The following is a 15,722-nucleotide window of genomic DNA, read 5'->3' as shown; positions in this document are numbered from 1 at the left end:
GGCAGTTGAAACTCAGATGTGATTTCATCTGTTTTTTATGGTTCCTATTTGAACATCGGTGCAAAGATTAAGCATGCGTATTCTGCGCAGATCCCAAACAGCTGAGATTGAGGATTTTGGGATGCTCTGATAGATTGAAGAGCCTGTTTGGGTCAAGTCTACATTTTTTTTTTTCTCTGTTTCAAGCCTAGACTTCCTCTCTTGTTGTAAGCTCTTGTATGGAAATTTCCATGCATGTTTATTTCAGCATCTCTGCCACTGAACATCTCTCCTTGCAGTAGCTAGGCAGGGACTTGAAATGCTGTAGGAAGTTGTTCTCACGCATGACCTTAGTTGAATCTTAGCAGCTGAGGAGGTATTTGGAACTGAAGCTTGTTAAAATTGCGTGCCATGGACAACTCCGTGGGGAAACAATTGCATCAGTACAGAACAATGATACAGAAAAGCCCCAAACAAAAATGCTTTCAAAAGAGAGGGATAGGAAGTAGTACCAATGGCAATATACTGATTTTCTGTAAGACAGGGCTCATTTGACCTGCTGTGTGGGAAAACATTCTGATTTCCTCCATGCAAAACTTTTATCATCACTGCTTTAATAAGCCAGTATCACTCAGGCTTCAGTTTCTCCAAGTAGATTAGTTCCTAATTATATGGCAGGCTTTTGAAACTTTCATTTTGTTCTATTTTTCTATTGTAAGATAATCTTGATGTAACTGCAGCTTTATTTGTATCCCCTGTGACCATCTCTTGGTCTTGACCACAAGCAGCCTGATGTAGGCTACACTGTTGTTTAATAAATTGGTTGTTTTCATTTATTGATGAAAGGATGCTTTCTGCTACAAGAAACTATGCACTGTGATCAGTGGTGACAAAGAGGTGGAAGACTTTGCTTCATGATGACTTGAAGTTTTTGTTCTCAAAATTGAGCACGTAAATCCAAGTTGTGAAATACAGGATTCACATGTATGATTTCAAATTTGCAGTCCAAGTGCCTTGTAAAATCAGCTGCTAATAATTTCTTCATCTTCTGAGAAAATAAAGGAACTATCTGGAGGAAGGAAAAAACATTTTATTGCCAGCTGCTTTTTTGGGGACTTGTTTGTCTGTCTAATGCTATAGGGAGCACAGTATGTGCTGAGAATAAATGGTAACAGTGAAAAGTTTCCTTTGTTCTGGGGCCTGGAGAAAGACTTGGATGATACTAAGACGGTGGTAGCATCTGATTCATGCAGATTAGAAGCCATGGGAGGGGGATATTATGTACACGATGTCACTTTATTATTAAAAAAATGGTACAAAACCTGCTAAAGGCAGTTGATTCAGGGTCAGTGCTATTTATCAGCTTTCCATAGTTCTTCTAATGAACATAGGAAACCTTACTTTTCTTTATTTAAAAAAAAATCCAACAAAACATTACATTTCAAAAGTTCAGAAAAAATATATACAGAAACACATTTAGGAGTATGTTTTCCTACTTACTTCTTGCATCCCAAAATATTAAGCAAACTGAAAATCATTTTGTTCTCATCTTATGTTTCTGCCTTCATAATTTGACCTTTTTAACAGCTGTTGGTTGTTATGTAGGAATTTGCCTGTGCATAAATGTTTTCTTTCAGGCTTGTGCCTGCTGGTGATGCAACTGATTTGAAGCTGAAGCAGTTGGTTTGAAAGAAAATGGACAAAAAAACTGCCAGAAGAAAAGGGCAAGCTTATGGGGAGGACATAAAGGTGGCAGTGTGGATTACCAGTCATTCATCTGTTTTGAAGAATCATCTTGACAAGTCACGCAGTGCAAAGGAGGATGTTAAATGCTGTTGTGCTTCTCTCTTCTTGCTTGCTCACTTAGTTGAAGATTAAAAACTCAACCAAACGAGCCCAAACCACTGTGGGTGTATACACAGGCAGAAGCTGATAGTTGAAATCTGTAACAAACTGCTGATGTGTCCAATTTAAGAACTAGGATAGTTATTTAAAAACTTGGTAATCCACCAGGGCTGGAGCAGTGTTCATCCAAATCAGGTCACCCCATGCCCTTGGGATTCAAGTCCCTGCAGCGAGCTAATCCTGTGTAGGCACAAATTTGATATGTAAAATGGCTTTCAGAGTGTCTGATTTTTATTTATATTTTTATTTATTTATTTGAACTTTTTATTTCAAAGCAACAACTCTTCCCCACCTGGCCAGCTGCTTTAGGGCAGGAGAGAACTCACGGTATCATTAAAAGCTGTCCAATCTCGTTGCGTTCTGTGAAGCGTGAATGTGGCGGTACTGCTTCTTTCAATCAACATCCTTTTTAATGTCAAAGGAAAGAAGGCCACGAAGAGCCAAGAGCTTTTTGTTGCTTTGATTTTCATTGTTGTTCCCTTTGTGTTTCTGAGGAGATGTTATGTTATTTCTCCCCTCTTGCTTTCAAACATGCAGCTCTCTTGGTAATGGGCAGCACAGCTTATGAGTTCTTACATCTTTATGTACATGGTAATCCTTAAACACAAATATGCTGGCACTGCAAACAATCACAGATTATGTAGGTATCCAAATTAAACCTCACTAGTATTGTTCCCCCTTTGCAGCATGTGGCAGATTCCTATACGTTCCTAATGCCTGCATTTCATTCATTGTATTTATGGGTAGAAACATCTCTAATGCTAAACTTCCAGATCTAAACTTCTTCCTCTTTTGCTCCGCGTCCTATGGCTCGGGGATGTTGGATACATCTCCTGGACAGTCTCTTAATGTATGAATTGTGTAGAGTTAGAGGTCTGAGTTGCAACAAGAATGTGTGAGTTAAAGGATATTGCTAGCTGGATTGCAAGTTCTGGTAGGTGATGGAGATTTTTAGGGGCATAAGTGGTATTTATAAATACTTGCACCATTATGCAGATGTTTATGCCTTTTCCCCCTCTCTCCTTGCAGTCTCCTTGACGTTAAGCATCTAGACCACACGTAACTTAGGGTAGATTTTTTTTTTTGTTTTTCTTTTTCCTGTACTCTTAAACTCTTTTGTGGCTGGGGAAAAAATGGGGATAGTATTCTGGAAAGAATACATCACCTCATTGCTCATTATTTGTCTCTTGACTTCAAAGGACACAAATTCTTCTTCCCATCCATTTTTAGACTGTTTTGTTCCCCCGGTCAGTGACAATGCTGTAGTTACAGCTGATCACTACATGAGCTGAGCAGCCCACTCTATCTTAGTTGGTTGCTGTTCTAATGGTTCTGACTCTGAACTAGCAGGGTGATCTCCTGGGAGGCTCTGAAGGTGCTATTGTTGGCTTTGTGATACTGTTCTGGTTTTTTTTGGTTTTGTTTTGTACTTAATTTCTTAAGAACATCAATTCAACACAATTAGGGTTGAATTCCGTTGCATATCAAACTCAGCTGCTTCTGGGAGCAGTTAAGTTTAAAACCTTTTAGGAGGGTGCAAGATTGGTCATCTAACACTGTTTTCATAATGCGACCTATTTCTTTGCAAACATTGTGACTTTTCTAACACTACAGAATCATGCATCACTGAGGGTTGTTATGTACTCAAATCTCTGTGCAAAATTTGTGAATATTTGTTCTTGGGAGTGTATGTTGTGAGCAATGTGAAGAAAGCCTGCTGCTTCTGCAGACTGCCATTCCAGGGTTTTTTTGTGATGTTTCTGTGTCTGTGTCTCCACAGCATGCCCTTGAGTTTTTTGACAAGGTAAATATTAGCACTTGGAACTTAATTGCCTTCGCTTTGTTGATCTCTTTTAGACAGATGTCTGTTCTTTCCGAGATAGACTCAGATGGCAATGGGATATTGAGAGGAGTAGGACTATGTGGGTTCTCCAAATAAGGCAGATTTGTAAATGTTTGCAATATTGGGGCTTTAGGTAACGCATCTTATAAAACGATGTGGAAAAGATGGCTGTACTGCATTTTGTAACGTCTGAATAACATTTTCTGTGGCACAGTACCATGTTATGTCTAGTGAAATAGGACATGGACCGTACGTATAAAGTGGTGAATGTCTGAGCGGTCCGCTTACAGAGAAATAAGCAGGAAACAAGACTCAAGAAAAATCACTGTGAATGAATAAAAGCATTTGCATTGTGTTTTTCAAAGCGGTGCCCAGAAATAATTGAACATCTTTAGAAAGAAATACCTATTCACTTTCCTGTAACATGTTAGGGGAAGAGATGCTGGACTGCAGCAGCAAGGAGATTCCAGGTTAGGGAGGCCTGTATGCAAGAAAGCACAAAACAGTGCAGAAGTGCATGGAGATACAAATATAGAACGTCAGTAAAAGTGTATGACTCATACTGCTGTAGTAGCACAGTGCTGAATTTATTTGCAGAAGTACAGAACAAAAACCCTATGGTATACTATGATGCATTTGCAGATAGTTTTCCATAGCTGGTTAATGTTTTATGCATCTTGCTTTTTTAGAGACATTGCTAAATTGTGCTTTGATTTTCTTTTTTTTTTTTTCTTTTTGTTTTGGCTTTGTGTTGAGATAAAGAGTTAAGTCCTTTATTGAACCTTGAATGCAGCAGATCTGTTTGCTGGGTAGAGATGAGTTAGATTTGTTTTTAATCATGTAACTAAATTTAGCCAGCAATCTGCATTTTAAGGCATTGCTATTAAAAGTCTAAAAGTGAGATATGCATCGTAGTTTGAATTTAAAATGAGCCAGAGGCACAGCTGGTGAGGCAGTCATGACTCTAATCATGAGTGGAGAGAAATGAGAAGGGAATTTTCTCATCTTGCAGATGAATGCAAAGTGGGAAAAGTGCTCCAACACCTCCCCTGCCCCTTACCCTGCTTTCTTAGCTTTGGTTCATCATTTCATGGACCAGGTGTGGTAATAGATGGCCTCCCCTTTTTCTTTTTTGAACCAGGATCATATATCTGCTTAATATCAACTATATGTACACAATTTTAAGATCTACTAAATTTCCTGTTGTAATTTTTCTTCCAGCTTAGTCAGAGCTTCATGCAATATTTCATGTTTCCAGTTTCTCTAAAAGCAAAACAGCCTTTATCCCTAAAAAAACCCAAACCCAGGGGCAAGACTTAGCGGGTGTCTGGAGTGTCTTGAAATATTCCATACTTGAAAGATATTTTTTTGCAATTTTTCAAAGCAGTGAGGCATGCGATTAAGTATGTGGATAATCACGTTAACTAAATGCTGCCCATCTTGATACATAACTGGGTGTAATTACGGAAGCTAAAAAGGGAAAGCTTCCCTATCTTTTTAATGAATGAAAATCAAAGCAGTTCACATTTTTAATGGCGCTGATAGTCCTGATGATGGTGGATCTATTGATAAATCTAGTATGCCATGTGAAACTGTGAGTTACCTCTAGCCTATCATATAGAGTATCAAGCTGACTTAGACGGGCAGTGCCTTCTCACTACTTACTGTTGCCAAGCTCCCATGTTTTAGCCTATTTTTCAGCTGGATTGTTTCCTTGGCTTGGTTTACCTTTCCCCTCAAGACTGAGTGTTCAAGCACAGTGAGGAGTGATGGGCTCGGTGGACTAGTGCAACTAGTTGGGCCCACGGTTTCTTGTATTATCTTGGAGCAAATGGTTTCTGAAGTTCTCAGTCTGTGCTCTGAACCTCTCTGTCTGGGCTAAAAGCTGCCACAATCCCATTGTCTTCTCTAAGAGAAAGCACCCTAATGGCACTGCCTGCCTAGCAGAGTGTTTGCCATTATACTTCCTTATTAGGAGTCACTGGATGCTTAGAATTTTGATATTTCCAGGAGGTTCTGAGGGCAGCTGGATGCTATTTTCTTATGCTGTTTAGATCCGTGTCATGTATTATAGTTCCTCCTGGTTGGGGGAATTTTCTTTCATAAATTCGTAATTGTCTTCTTGGCTGATTTATTTTTCTATTTCCTCTTAATTTTTATTAGTATTTTGGGCAATAGACGTGGGTCACAAAGAGAAGCCATTTGTTTGCTAGATGAGCCACTGGTTCTAGTGGTGTGAAACCCATTAGGTGCCTTTTTTGTTTGTTTTGCTGTCACACACGTGGTTCAGTTGGTCACCAGACTTGGGGTATCTGATGCAGGTGAGAATGGCAGCAGTTTTTGACCCACTTAAAGCACATAAAAGTTTGACGTATCCATAGCTGCTGCAGGAACACTGGTGATACTTTTATGGTTCTCTTCCATTGCACTTGTTTGTTGGCCTCTCATTGCAGTTTTAATCCTACTTATAGTTTGCTTGCAAGCCTGGAAGCCCTCTTGAGCTGCTGCATGTTGAAGGCCGTGTACTCTTCTGAACTAGAAGCATATTACAGCCTGTGACTGCACAAGGCTGAAAATGGCAATTGTCCTATCTGGAGGTTTCTATTGCTGACAACTCTTGGAGTGTTCTTCCTATTCTGTTGAATTTTTCTGACAGAAGAGGCATGACCTCAGCATCACGTATAGATTTGTGCTTTCACGATGTTTTTAATAGCTGCTTTAAATCAAAATAGAAAAAAAAAAAAACAAAACAGCAGTGAAATAGGTTATTATGTAAAAATGCAGAAGCCTCTATGGAGGTCATGTAGAAAGGTTTGTTAAGGGGTTTGGGCAGCTCTGTTGTACTGGACTCCTGTGTAAGAGCATAAAGCGGCCATGGAAACCTTTGTCAGTTCTGCTAATCCTGCACTGTACCAGAACCTTGCACAGTACAGCATTGTAGATGCAGTAGTGTTGCCAGGTTTGCAACTGCTGAAACCAGAATGGTTGTTAGAATGGTTGGAGGATAAATAGTTGTCCTGAAGGATGGCAGAGGTGTGTAGCTGTGGGACAGGGGTTGACTTGCTCTCTGTGCTCCCTATAAATGTCAGTTTTAAATAGATGCTACTGTGAATTTTCACATGAAAGCAGACATTAGGAATTTACTATAGAAGATCCTATTTCAGATCTGAATGAGATTAAGCATTCAGCATGGATATCCAGGCTTCATTTGCAAAGTAATTGTTAATGTAACCGTGACTTAAGATAGCCTAGATGAACTCTTTCATCTTGTATTTATGAAAGCATAGTTCAAAGCTTGTCTGCGTACTGAAGAGAGGCTTCAAGGAGGTAATACTACTGCAATCATGGTATCATCTTAAAAGAGAAAAATTGATAGAAAGATTAATCTGAATCTATGTGAAAAGGAGTAAATTTTAATATCCCTGTCCGCCTGTTGTTTAACAGTGAAACCAAGCTGTTTCTAAAATCAAAAGGCTGCTTTTTCCAAATAGATATTTTTTCACCAAGTATTTTTGTGGCTGAGTAGGTTGACTGAGAAAGTGCCAGATAACATAACTCTGCAGTCTCGGCAGCACCGTAGAGCACAGTAAGAGCCACAGTGTCAGGCAGGAAGCAACTAGAGGTGCTTTATGCAAGGTTGCTGGATTTGCAAAATTCTGAGGATTGTAAATTTGTAATCTTGAGGCTGTTCTTAACTGTGTACGCTATGTGGTAGCATAAGGATAGAAGGCTGAATTGAGGAAAATACAGAGGAGCCTTTCTGGCGCTGGATTTCCAGTGAATACTATCATACTTTCATGGTGAGGCCAGTAGGATGAAATTCAAGACCAAGTGCCAGGTCCTGCACTTTAATCACAACTACCCCATACAATGCTGCAGGCTTGGGGCAGAATGGCTGGAAAGCTACATGGAGGAAAAGGACTTGGGGGTGTTGGTCGACTCTTGGCTGAACATGAGCCAGCAGAGTGCCCAGGTGGCCAAGAAGGCCAATGGCATTGTGGCTTGTATCAAATAGTTGCCAGCAGGAGCAGGGAGGTGGTCATCCCTCTGTACTCAGCCCTGGTGAGGCTGCAACCATTCTGTTTTGGGCTCCTTGCTAAAAGAAAAGCTTCAAGGCCCTGGAGCATTTCCAGAGATAGGCAATGAAGCTGGTGAAGGGAGGCTGTGGCAAAGTGGTGTTAGGCCTCTTTTCCCAGTTAACAGTGATAGGGCTAGAGGAAAGGCCTCAAGTTGCACCAGGGAAGATTCAGATTGGATGTTAGGAAGAATTTATTCTCAGAAAGAGTGGTCAGCTTTGAAACAGGCTGCCCAGGGAATTGTTGTAGTCGCCATCCTTGAAGGTGTTAAAGGGTAGATGTTGTCATACTTAGGAGTATGATCTAGTAGGCAATATTGGTGTAGGTGGACGGTTGGACTGGATGATCCTAAGAGGTCTTCTCCAACCTTAATGATTCTATGGTTTGATTGTGGGAAAAGAAGGAGTTGTGATAATGTCTTCTGGGGTGATGCTGATCTTCACTGTTGAGGATTTAAAGAACCTTTAGGAATTGGGGCCCATGTGTTCAGAACATGGCAAGATCAAGGTCTTAGGAAGCATCATTAGTATCTTAAAAGAGCTGCCAATGTAGTATGCGTCTTTCTTTCACACAAGCTGAAGAAATTCCTCCTGCCTTTTATTCTTTTACTGTATGAGTCTGGTACAAAACACCTTTTTCTGATGCCTCAGCTACTTCCATGGTTGATGTACTCTGTCCAGTTGACTCATCACTGTGTATGTTTTCTTGACTTCTAATTAAAATCTGTTCTATTCTAATATTAGACCAACATTCCTTGTTATATCACCCTTCATTCTTAAGTAATTCATCCTGCAGCCTCCTTACTCTGTATGACTAATGTCTTTCTCAAATATTCTTAGAACATTTTAAAATACCATCTATATTATAAGCAGCACAGTAGCAATACCTCTCATTACAGTTGCTTAACACTTTCTGTCATAACTCAATGCTTTCTTTCGCTTAGGATTTTGAGAAGACTTTAACCTTCTTGGCTGGAATTTTCCATGCATTGGTATTTGCCTCAGCCTGAAATTTCCACTTGTGACTGAAATTTTTTTGTTGGTCTGTTAGCTAAAAATGTAATTGGCATTTTATAGAGGAGGCACTTCTAAATCAGCTTCTATTAGGTTCTCTTACAGAAAAGATATTTTGGAGTTCATGATATCTAAAGGAGTTGGCTTTTTGGGCCAACTTTTAATCTCTTCTTAAACAAAAAAAATTATCTGGTTTAAAATTTAAGGTTGATATTCTCCGTGTAACCAATAACCACCTGAAACTTGTTTCTCTTAGTTGCAAAATGGAAAAAAGTGAAATTGGTTATTTCTGCTTGTGAACAGTGAGACTGCTAAAGGCTGTTTGGTGTTTCTATGCTGCTTGTCCAGTTAAAACAGAATCTGGGCATTGGAGGTGTTCTGCTGTAGCTAAGCCCTATTACTGTCTGTTTTCAGTCCTTCTGATATACTCATGTTCTTTATTTCCACCAAATTTGCTGGAATAATTTGCAGTAATAAAAATGAGCACACTTCAAAGCCATTGTAAGGTTGTGGAGAAGAAAAATCATGAGCATCATACTGTTTCCAGGCTTGTTATTTATATTTCAACTTATTTGAAAGTTTAATGTAGTGCCTCAAAAATTGATCAAATAATAGAATTGCAGTAAACCTGAAGGGCACCAATACGTAAAGAATAGTAGAAGGAAAAAAAGGCCAAACTTACAGCATGTAGAGATGGTGGGTAAAGGAGCTTTTTCCAGTCTTCATTGCTGATAAAAACATAATAAACAGCTGATGGCAGCTGTAGTTAGACAGATGGTATCGACTGGTCACCTACAGAGCAGGAAAATAATTTTCTCAGTGAGTAACTGGTCAGATGTATCTTGGAATTTTATGTTGCCTTCATCTGAATCCATGAATGCCAGCAGTAGGCATGAATTTAGAGAAGGCAGAGCACTGCTCTGATGTGAGCATGCCCAGGATCCTTGCTGTTACCTGAGTGGTTGGGGCTTCTCTGAGTGTTTGGGTCCAGATGGAACACACGATTTGCATTTGGGAAAAAAGTCAGACTCTTTCCTGTGTCCAAGGTAGTGCTACCATTGGCCTGGGAGGATCTGGATGTGTCATCACATACCCTGCTCACCTTTCTGGAGGCCTTATAGGTTGCTGACCTCTATCTCTCCTGCACTTGACTTGTTTGGCTTCTGAGGGTTGAAACGCTTTAAGTTGAATTACAGTCCTTGAGGTCAATGCAGCAATGTCTGGCTTGAGAGCCTGTGGCATGTTAATAATCTAACTAGATGCTACAAAAATTCTTTCTGGATTTATCCTCTGTAAAATTCAGCTTGACTTCCTGGAGTTGATACAAAGTAGAGCAGCCTGCCTGCAGGTTTCTAGTCTGCTCACAGACTTCTTCATAGGAGCAGTAATCTGGTGTGATGTAAAAGCCCGAGACTCAATCTACATTTACGTTTGCTGCAGAACATATTGAGACAGGAGCTTTCCTGAAACATTTTTGCAGCTGCAGACGTTTTTAGCAGAGATCCATCCAAACTGTAAAATAAATACAGTACCCACAAAATAAGCATATACATTTTTAAAGCTACAAACTATTTCCTCCAAGTTTTAAAGCATACTGGTGTTCTATTAATGAAACCTTCTAGTGCTTTAACCTAACAAAACAAAGCCTGTGTATTGAAAGACCTCTCTTGGGTTGAAAGGAGTGTGTGATTGGTTTCAGCTTCTCCCTAAGTGCTAGAGAGCTCCAAAGGCAAAAAATCTTTGTGCCCTTGAAAGAAAAGGACAACTAATTTTATCCCTTAATTATTTCAGGGAAAGCGTTATCAGTGAACTGAGAGAATGAATCTGAAAAACTGAAAGATCTGAGTGAAAGATACCACTACCAGCAGATTTCCAAGGAAGATGGATATACTTCATGTACATTTCTACTACGTCAGAGATTTCCAGTTTGAAATGCATTACCAGCTTAAATCCCCCAAACCAGCAGTGCCTATGTTCCTTCTGAGACAGTATAACAGCACCCAAAAAATAAAGAGGTGTTCAGGTTTCCTGAGGCATATTAAGGAAACCGTCAGCTCTGTGGGATACGTCTTCACTGAAAGGCAAGGGCAGAAGTGAGTGTTAGAGCTGCTTTGCTTGACTTCTCACAGATTTCACAGCAGGGGGTTGGAACTAGATGATCTTTTAGGACCCTTCCAACCCAAGTTACCCTGTGATTCTATGATTTGAGGAAAATTAAAATCATTCAGCTTATGACTTGAGGAATCCAGTTCTCAGGAGAAGTTTGAGGCTTGACTAAGGTGCACGTGGAATTCAGGGTCGCTGCAGACTTCCTTCTGGGCTATAATGGGATTGCTGCTTCTAGTAAAAACCCACGTAAGAGCATATTGTTTATATTGTGTATATAGAACTTTTTAAATTGGAAGCTGTGGAAGGAGAGCTTTCACTGACTTCCTTGCAAATGTAATTATGTCATTAAGAAAAAAAAGCTTGCACCTTGCGTGTTCTTTCAAAATAGGAATGGAAGGTAAGAAGCATTACTTCATGAATATTGTTCATTTTGTAGGATGGACTTTGGGGTGTCAGTCCTGCAGCAGTGAACCCTTTGTAATGTGGGGAGAAGGATGATCCAAATGCTGCAGATTTCATTTAAAACTGTGTTGGTAAAAATGTGATTCCTGTGAGAACAAACTTGTGTATTTGCAGTGCTTAATGATGACTGTGGTGGTGTTCCTCACTAATCAGCTGCTGCCCCGAGGGCTATCACTTTGCTAGCAGGAGTTGTGACAGAAGGTATCCTGACTTCTATCAGGAAAACAAACCATATGTTAAATACAGGACATAGGATGGATATTTCTGTGGCAAATGCTGAGAACAGAAAACAATCTTTTGTGCTTCAAAAACAGCTGTTTTGTGTGTGTGCTTCTGTTAAGCTAAAAAACAACATCCTTTATATAAACAAATTATGTGCATTGCATGCAGTATATACAAGTTAAGCAGCTTCACTGGAGTGGTTTCATTTACAGCCCAGGCCATCGCACAGCTGGTATTCTGCTGGAAAGTTAATGAAGTTGGAGAAACTGTGTGGAATTGCAACTCAATTCATCTTTAGTTTTAATATAATTTTTCTTATGCTCCCAGAAGCAAATAAGTTTTCACTAGGTTTTTGAAGCTTTAGATAAGATCATTAGAAAGTGGTGTTCTAGCTTTGAATTGGTATCCAGATGTTCCAGGAACCTAGTGAATAAGTAATCTTGAAATGTGCTTTGTTTTTAGAAACTGGGAAGGTATTCACCTGGGGCAGAGCAGACTACGGACAGCTTGGAAGACATGCAGTGGTTCCTGATGGGGAGGAGATGTGCACAGCATCTGAACAATCCGTGAAGCTGTTCTGTAACATTCCTATTTCCTTGTCTTGCCTAAATGGAGCATCTCAGGTAATGAAGAAATTACCATTTTTCCAGGTTTTTCTTGGGTGCATTAAGATAATCAGAACAATTTCCTAATAGAAACCTTTCAAATGCTGCAGCACAAGCCCTTGATGCTCTTCCTGTAAGCTCAGAAGTTAATGATTCAGTTACTTCAAATTTCATAAAAGGCTTTTGCATTAAGAAGCTCATTTTTTCTTGTTTGAACCAGATGCCAAGTTCTTTCACATATAAATGCATACTGAAGATAGCTGCAGCTTTGATGGAGTCTCACAGCTGGGGTGGAACCTTGCCCAGGTGTGGCACTACTTCTTGCTGAAGCCCTCTGAAACAATTTAGCCAATGGCTGTTCTCTAGCTGATAAATTATATTGCAGCTTCTGTCTCAGGTTGACTAAGCAATTTCTCTACTTCGTAACATCCGTATTGGAGTCATTTTTGTATGACTGAGAAAATCCACAAACACAAAGATGGTGGGAAAGTGAATATTGCAGAGGAACTCAAAGTTGTTTGCTGTAGTCTGACAAATCATGCAACCCGTACTGCCTGCAAACCATATTCTTGGCCTGTTAGTGTCTGAGAAGCAGCATGCGGCGATTGGCCTGCTGGGAGGCAATGTGCAGCTCCCTGTGGCAGTCAGAATGCAAGGAGTAAGTAGAGGTTGAGGTCTTCAGCTGCAGTGCATGCACTGCTGCTCTGCCTTCAGCTTGTGTCTTGCAGCAGGACTTCAGTTAGCAGAGTCAGCCTCAGCCCTTTCCTGTCATCAACGTTCTGTGGATGTGTGCACTCAGATGAGAAGTGGAACCTTAGAGCATAGGATGCTGCATTGACAAATAATTTGTTTGGCTGGTGTTGACTCCACTGAGTCTCAAACAGCAGTCTAACTTGTTTTGAGAATGGCATCCTTGCTTTTGCTATTAGATAGCTATAGGAACACCACCGTTAAACCTGTTTTGTGCTGCTTTTCATTTGTACTTTGGGCAATGCCTGAAGTAGTTCTCTTGTCTCTTGTACAATACAAAGCCACGGCAACTGTAGTTTTTGCCAGGGGAACTTAAGCTTGGCAGGATGAGTGATCCATGAAGGTGAAGGAAGGAGATGCAATCAGAAACGTTCTTTGAAAAGAAAGAGTAAAAACAACATCTCATCTTCATTCTGCTGCCCTCAGCGCTGTTCCTCCTTATAGACCTGTGAGAGACTTGATTTGAGTGATTAGCAATGGCAGTGCTCTGGATCAGGCATCATTCTTTGCAGAGCTAACAGCATGAAGATGATTTAAGAAGAGTGTGATCAAGAGCTAGCATCATTTGTACGCTGAGAGGATCTGCATTGATGGGAAAAGGAAAAAACAGATAAGAGCCTAAATCACTTCACTTCAAGGTTACTAAATAATGCCAGAGTTAGAATTTATACCTAAAATTGTGTTAAGTTGCAATGTATGTACTGTGTAGTGTGTCAGCTGGTGGTGGGTTTTTGTTTTTTTTTTACACACAAAGTATCCTTTTTCCATTTGTCATCATACAAAGATGAGGTTTGATTTGAGCTGAGTTAAAATGAACACAGAGAGGATGAGTTCTTTTCCATGCTTACTGTGAATTATCAACTCCAACATGCACTTCATTAAAGAGGATCAATTTAATAGCTGACGCTTACAACTAATGATTTTTAATGATTGAACAAAAATTTTGAACCATGTTTTGGTCCATTGATTCCCTTTGAACTTGTGTTAATACTGCTAAAACCAAAGTGGAGAAACTGATGTAGAAATTAGAGGAGAGTATAAAAGGCACACTAGCTTAAGTCTACTGTGCTGTCCTTGAGATAACCTCCTGTGCTGTGACTTGTCTTCATACCCTCACCAAGGACTGGGGAGTCTCTCTTCTTTGTGCTGAAATGAGTATAATCTCAGTATCTGCAGTCTGTCTACCTTTCCAAAACTGAATTTTGAAGTGTTGTGGAAGACACACACTGTAAGTTTTCACTGTGAGTTTGGCTTCATCTCACAAATTCGTTTGGAAACACTGACCTTGAGAAATACAAGTGGATGTTTTTTGTTTGTTTTTCGTTCGAAACAATGGAAGAACAAAAGCCTGCACTTAAGATGATTATCTGCTAATCAGCTTTAAGTGTGCATGAACATCAGGTTCCTGTAGTCTCCTGCCTTTAAACTTCCTGAAATAAGAGTCTGCAGGCCTTTTTATTGTTTTTTTCTCTCACTGCTTTTGTGCAGAACCGCCATGGAATAGGATGAGACACTGAAAAGGAACTTGGGGCTGTAGCAGAAGTCAGTTGTGTGAGACATTATGCATGCAGTGCTCTTATGTTGTGGGGCGTCCTTGATTGGACCTCTTCAGAACATCTGACTCATCTGCTGCCTGATGTGCATTCACAGCCACTGCTCTTCAGATGAAAGGACAATTAAATACGAATGGCCTGAAATATGATGAGCCTCTGTATTTAGCAAATGCTACAAAGACCTGGCTTAATGTTTCCTCCTTGTCAAAATGCTTTTCCAGGCCAATTTGATATTTTTGGTTTTAATAGCTATCATTTTACTGTTTGGGGTATGTTCAGCATGTCATTCACGTTGCAGCAAGCATTTGCTGCAACGGTAAACAAATGAGAAGAAATGATCTTGCAGTGCTGAACATTTTTCACTAAATTGGATGGAAGGGAAGTCTACAGTCATTTTGGATATGCAGCACGGTTCATATGCAGCCGTGCTCTCATTATGCCCTTTCTGTAATTAAAGAAAGCTGTGCTAGATTACAGCTGAGGACTGAGATCTCCAATTTCAGTTAGGAGACTACGAAAACTTGTATCGCTGTCATTTTTGGATACCTGAGTTCTTGGACTTAATTTCCTCCTCAGTTTCACAGTCACCAAGCCTAACTGTTGGCAGTGATGGCTGAAGGGGGGCCAGTTGTGTCAGGGAACAAAAATAAGCCATTGACATGTGGCAGCCTGTATCTGCCTTGCTTCTGCTGACCCTGCTGTGGTTTGGTGGTGCAAAATTGCTTAAAAAAAATCTAGTCAGTGTTAAGACAAAGCCTGTGTAAGCAACAGCCCTGGAAGGGGGCTGTCCTAAATGCAGAAATCCTCCTCTGCCTTGCTAGGGTTCTTTCAGTAGCTGCCTTGTCCATCTATGAGAAGCCTAAGCGGAAAGGCTGCAGTGTAAAGATTGTCTTAGTATGAGCTAAGTCAGGTCTGACCCAGGGTATGGATGTTTTCCAAATCTATGTGAAATTATGGTTTGAAGCAAGAGGTTGGTGGAAAAGGCCCTAAAGCATGCAGTTTTTCATTCTCAATTTGTCATTAAAACTGTTGCAGAGAAGGGATTAACAAATCAATGCAGGCTCAAATGAGAGAAAATCAATAAGAAACTGTAGTGAACTGGAACAAAGCTATCAATTTGCAGCATTCTCTGCAAAGAAATCTCATCAGTATCTTCTTTTAAGGATGGAAAAATAATGTTAAAATGATTATTGAGGGTTAGATGA

The 15,722-nt window shown here is 40.1% G+C and overlaps 1 protein-coding gene across 3 annotated transcripts in view; it reads left to right on the top strand.

The window, feature by feature from the left end:
* Positions 1 to 15,722, top strand: part of SERGEF (secretion regulating guanine nucleotide exchange factor) — a 77,681-nt gene that overhangs the window by 21,116 nt on the left and 40,843 nt on the right. For all 3 annotated transcript variants that reach the window (XM_031553447.1, XM_031553448.1, XM_010711079.3), the window contains one exon: positions 12,072 to 12,232. In XM_031553447.1, coding sequence (XP_031409307.1) covers positions 12,072 to 12,232 — 161 coding nt within the window. The remainder of the gene's footprint in view (positions 1 to 12,071; positions 12,233 to 15,722) is intronic.

The sequence above is a fragment of the Meleagris gallopavo genome, chromosome 5 (genome assembly GCF_000146605.3).
Source record: "Meleagris gallopavo isolate NT-WF06-2002-E0010 breed Aviagen turkey brand Nicholas breeding stock chromosome 5, Turkey_5.1, whole genome shotgun sequence".
Lineage (NCBI taxonomy): Eukaryota > Metazoa > Chordata > Aves > Galliformes > Phasianidae > Meleagris > Meleagris gallopavo.
This window is presented reverse-complemented; position numbering and strand designations above follow the sequence as displayed.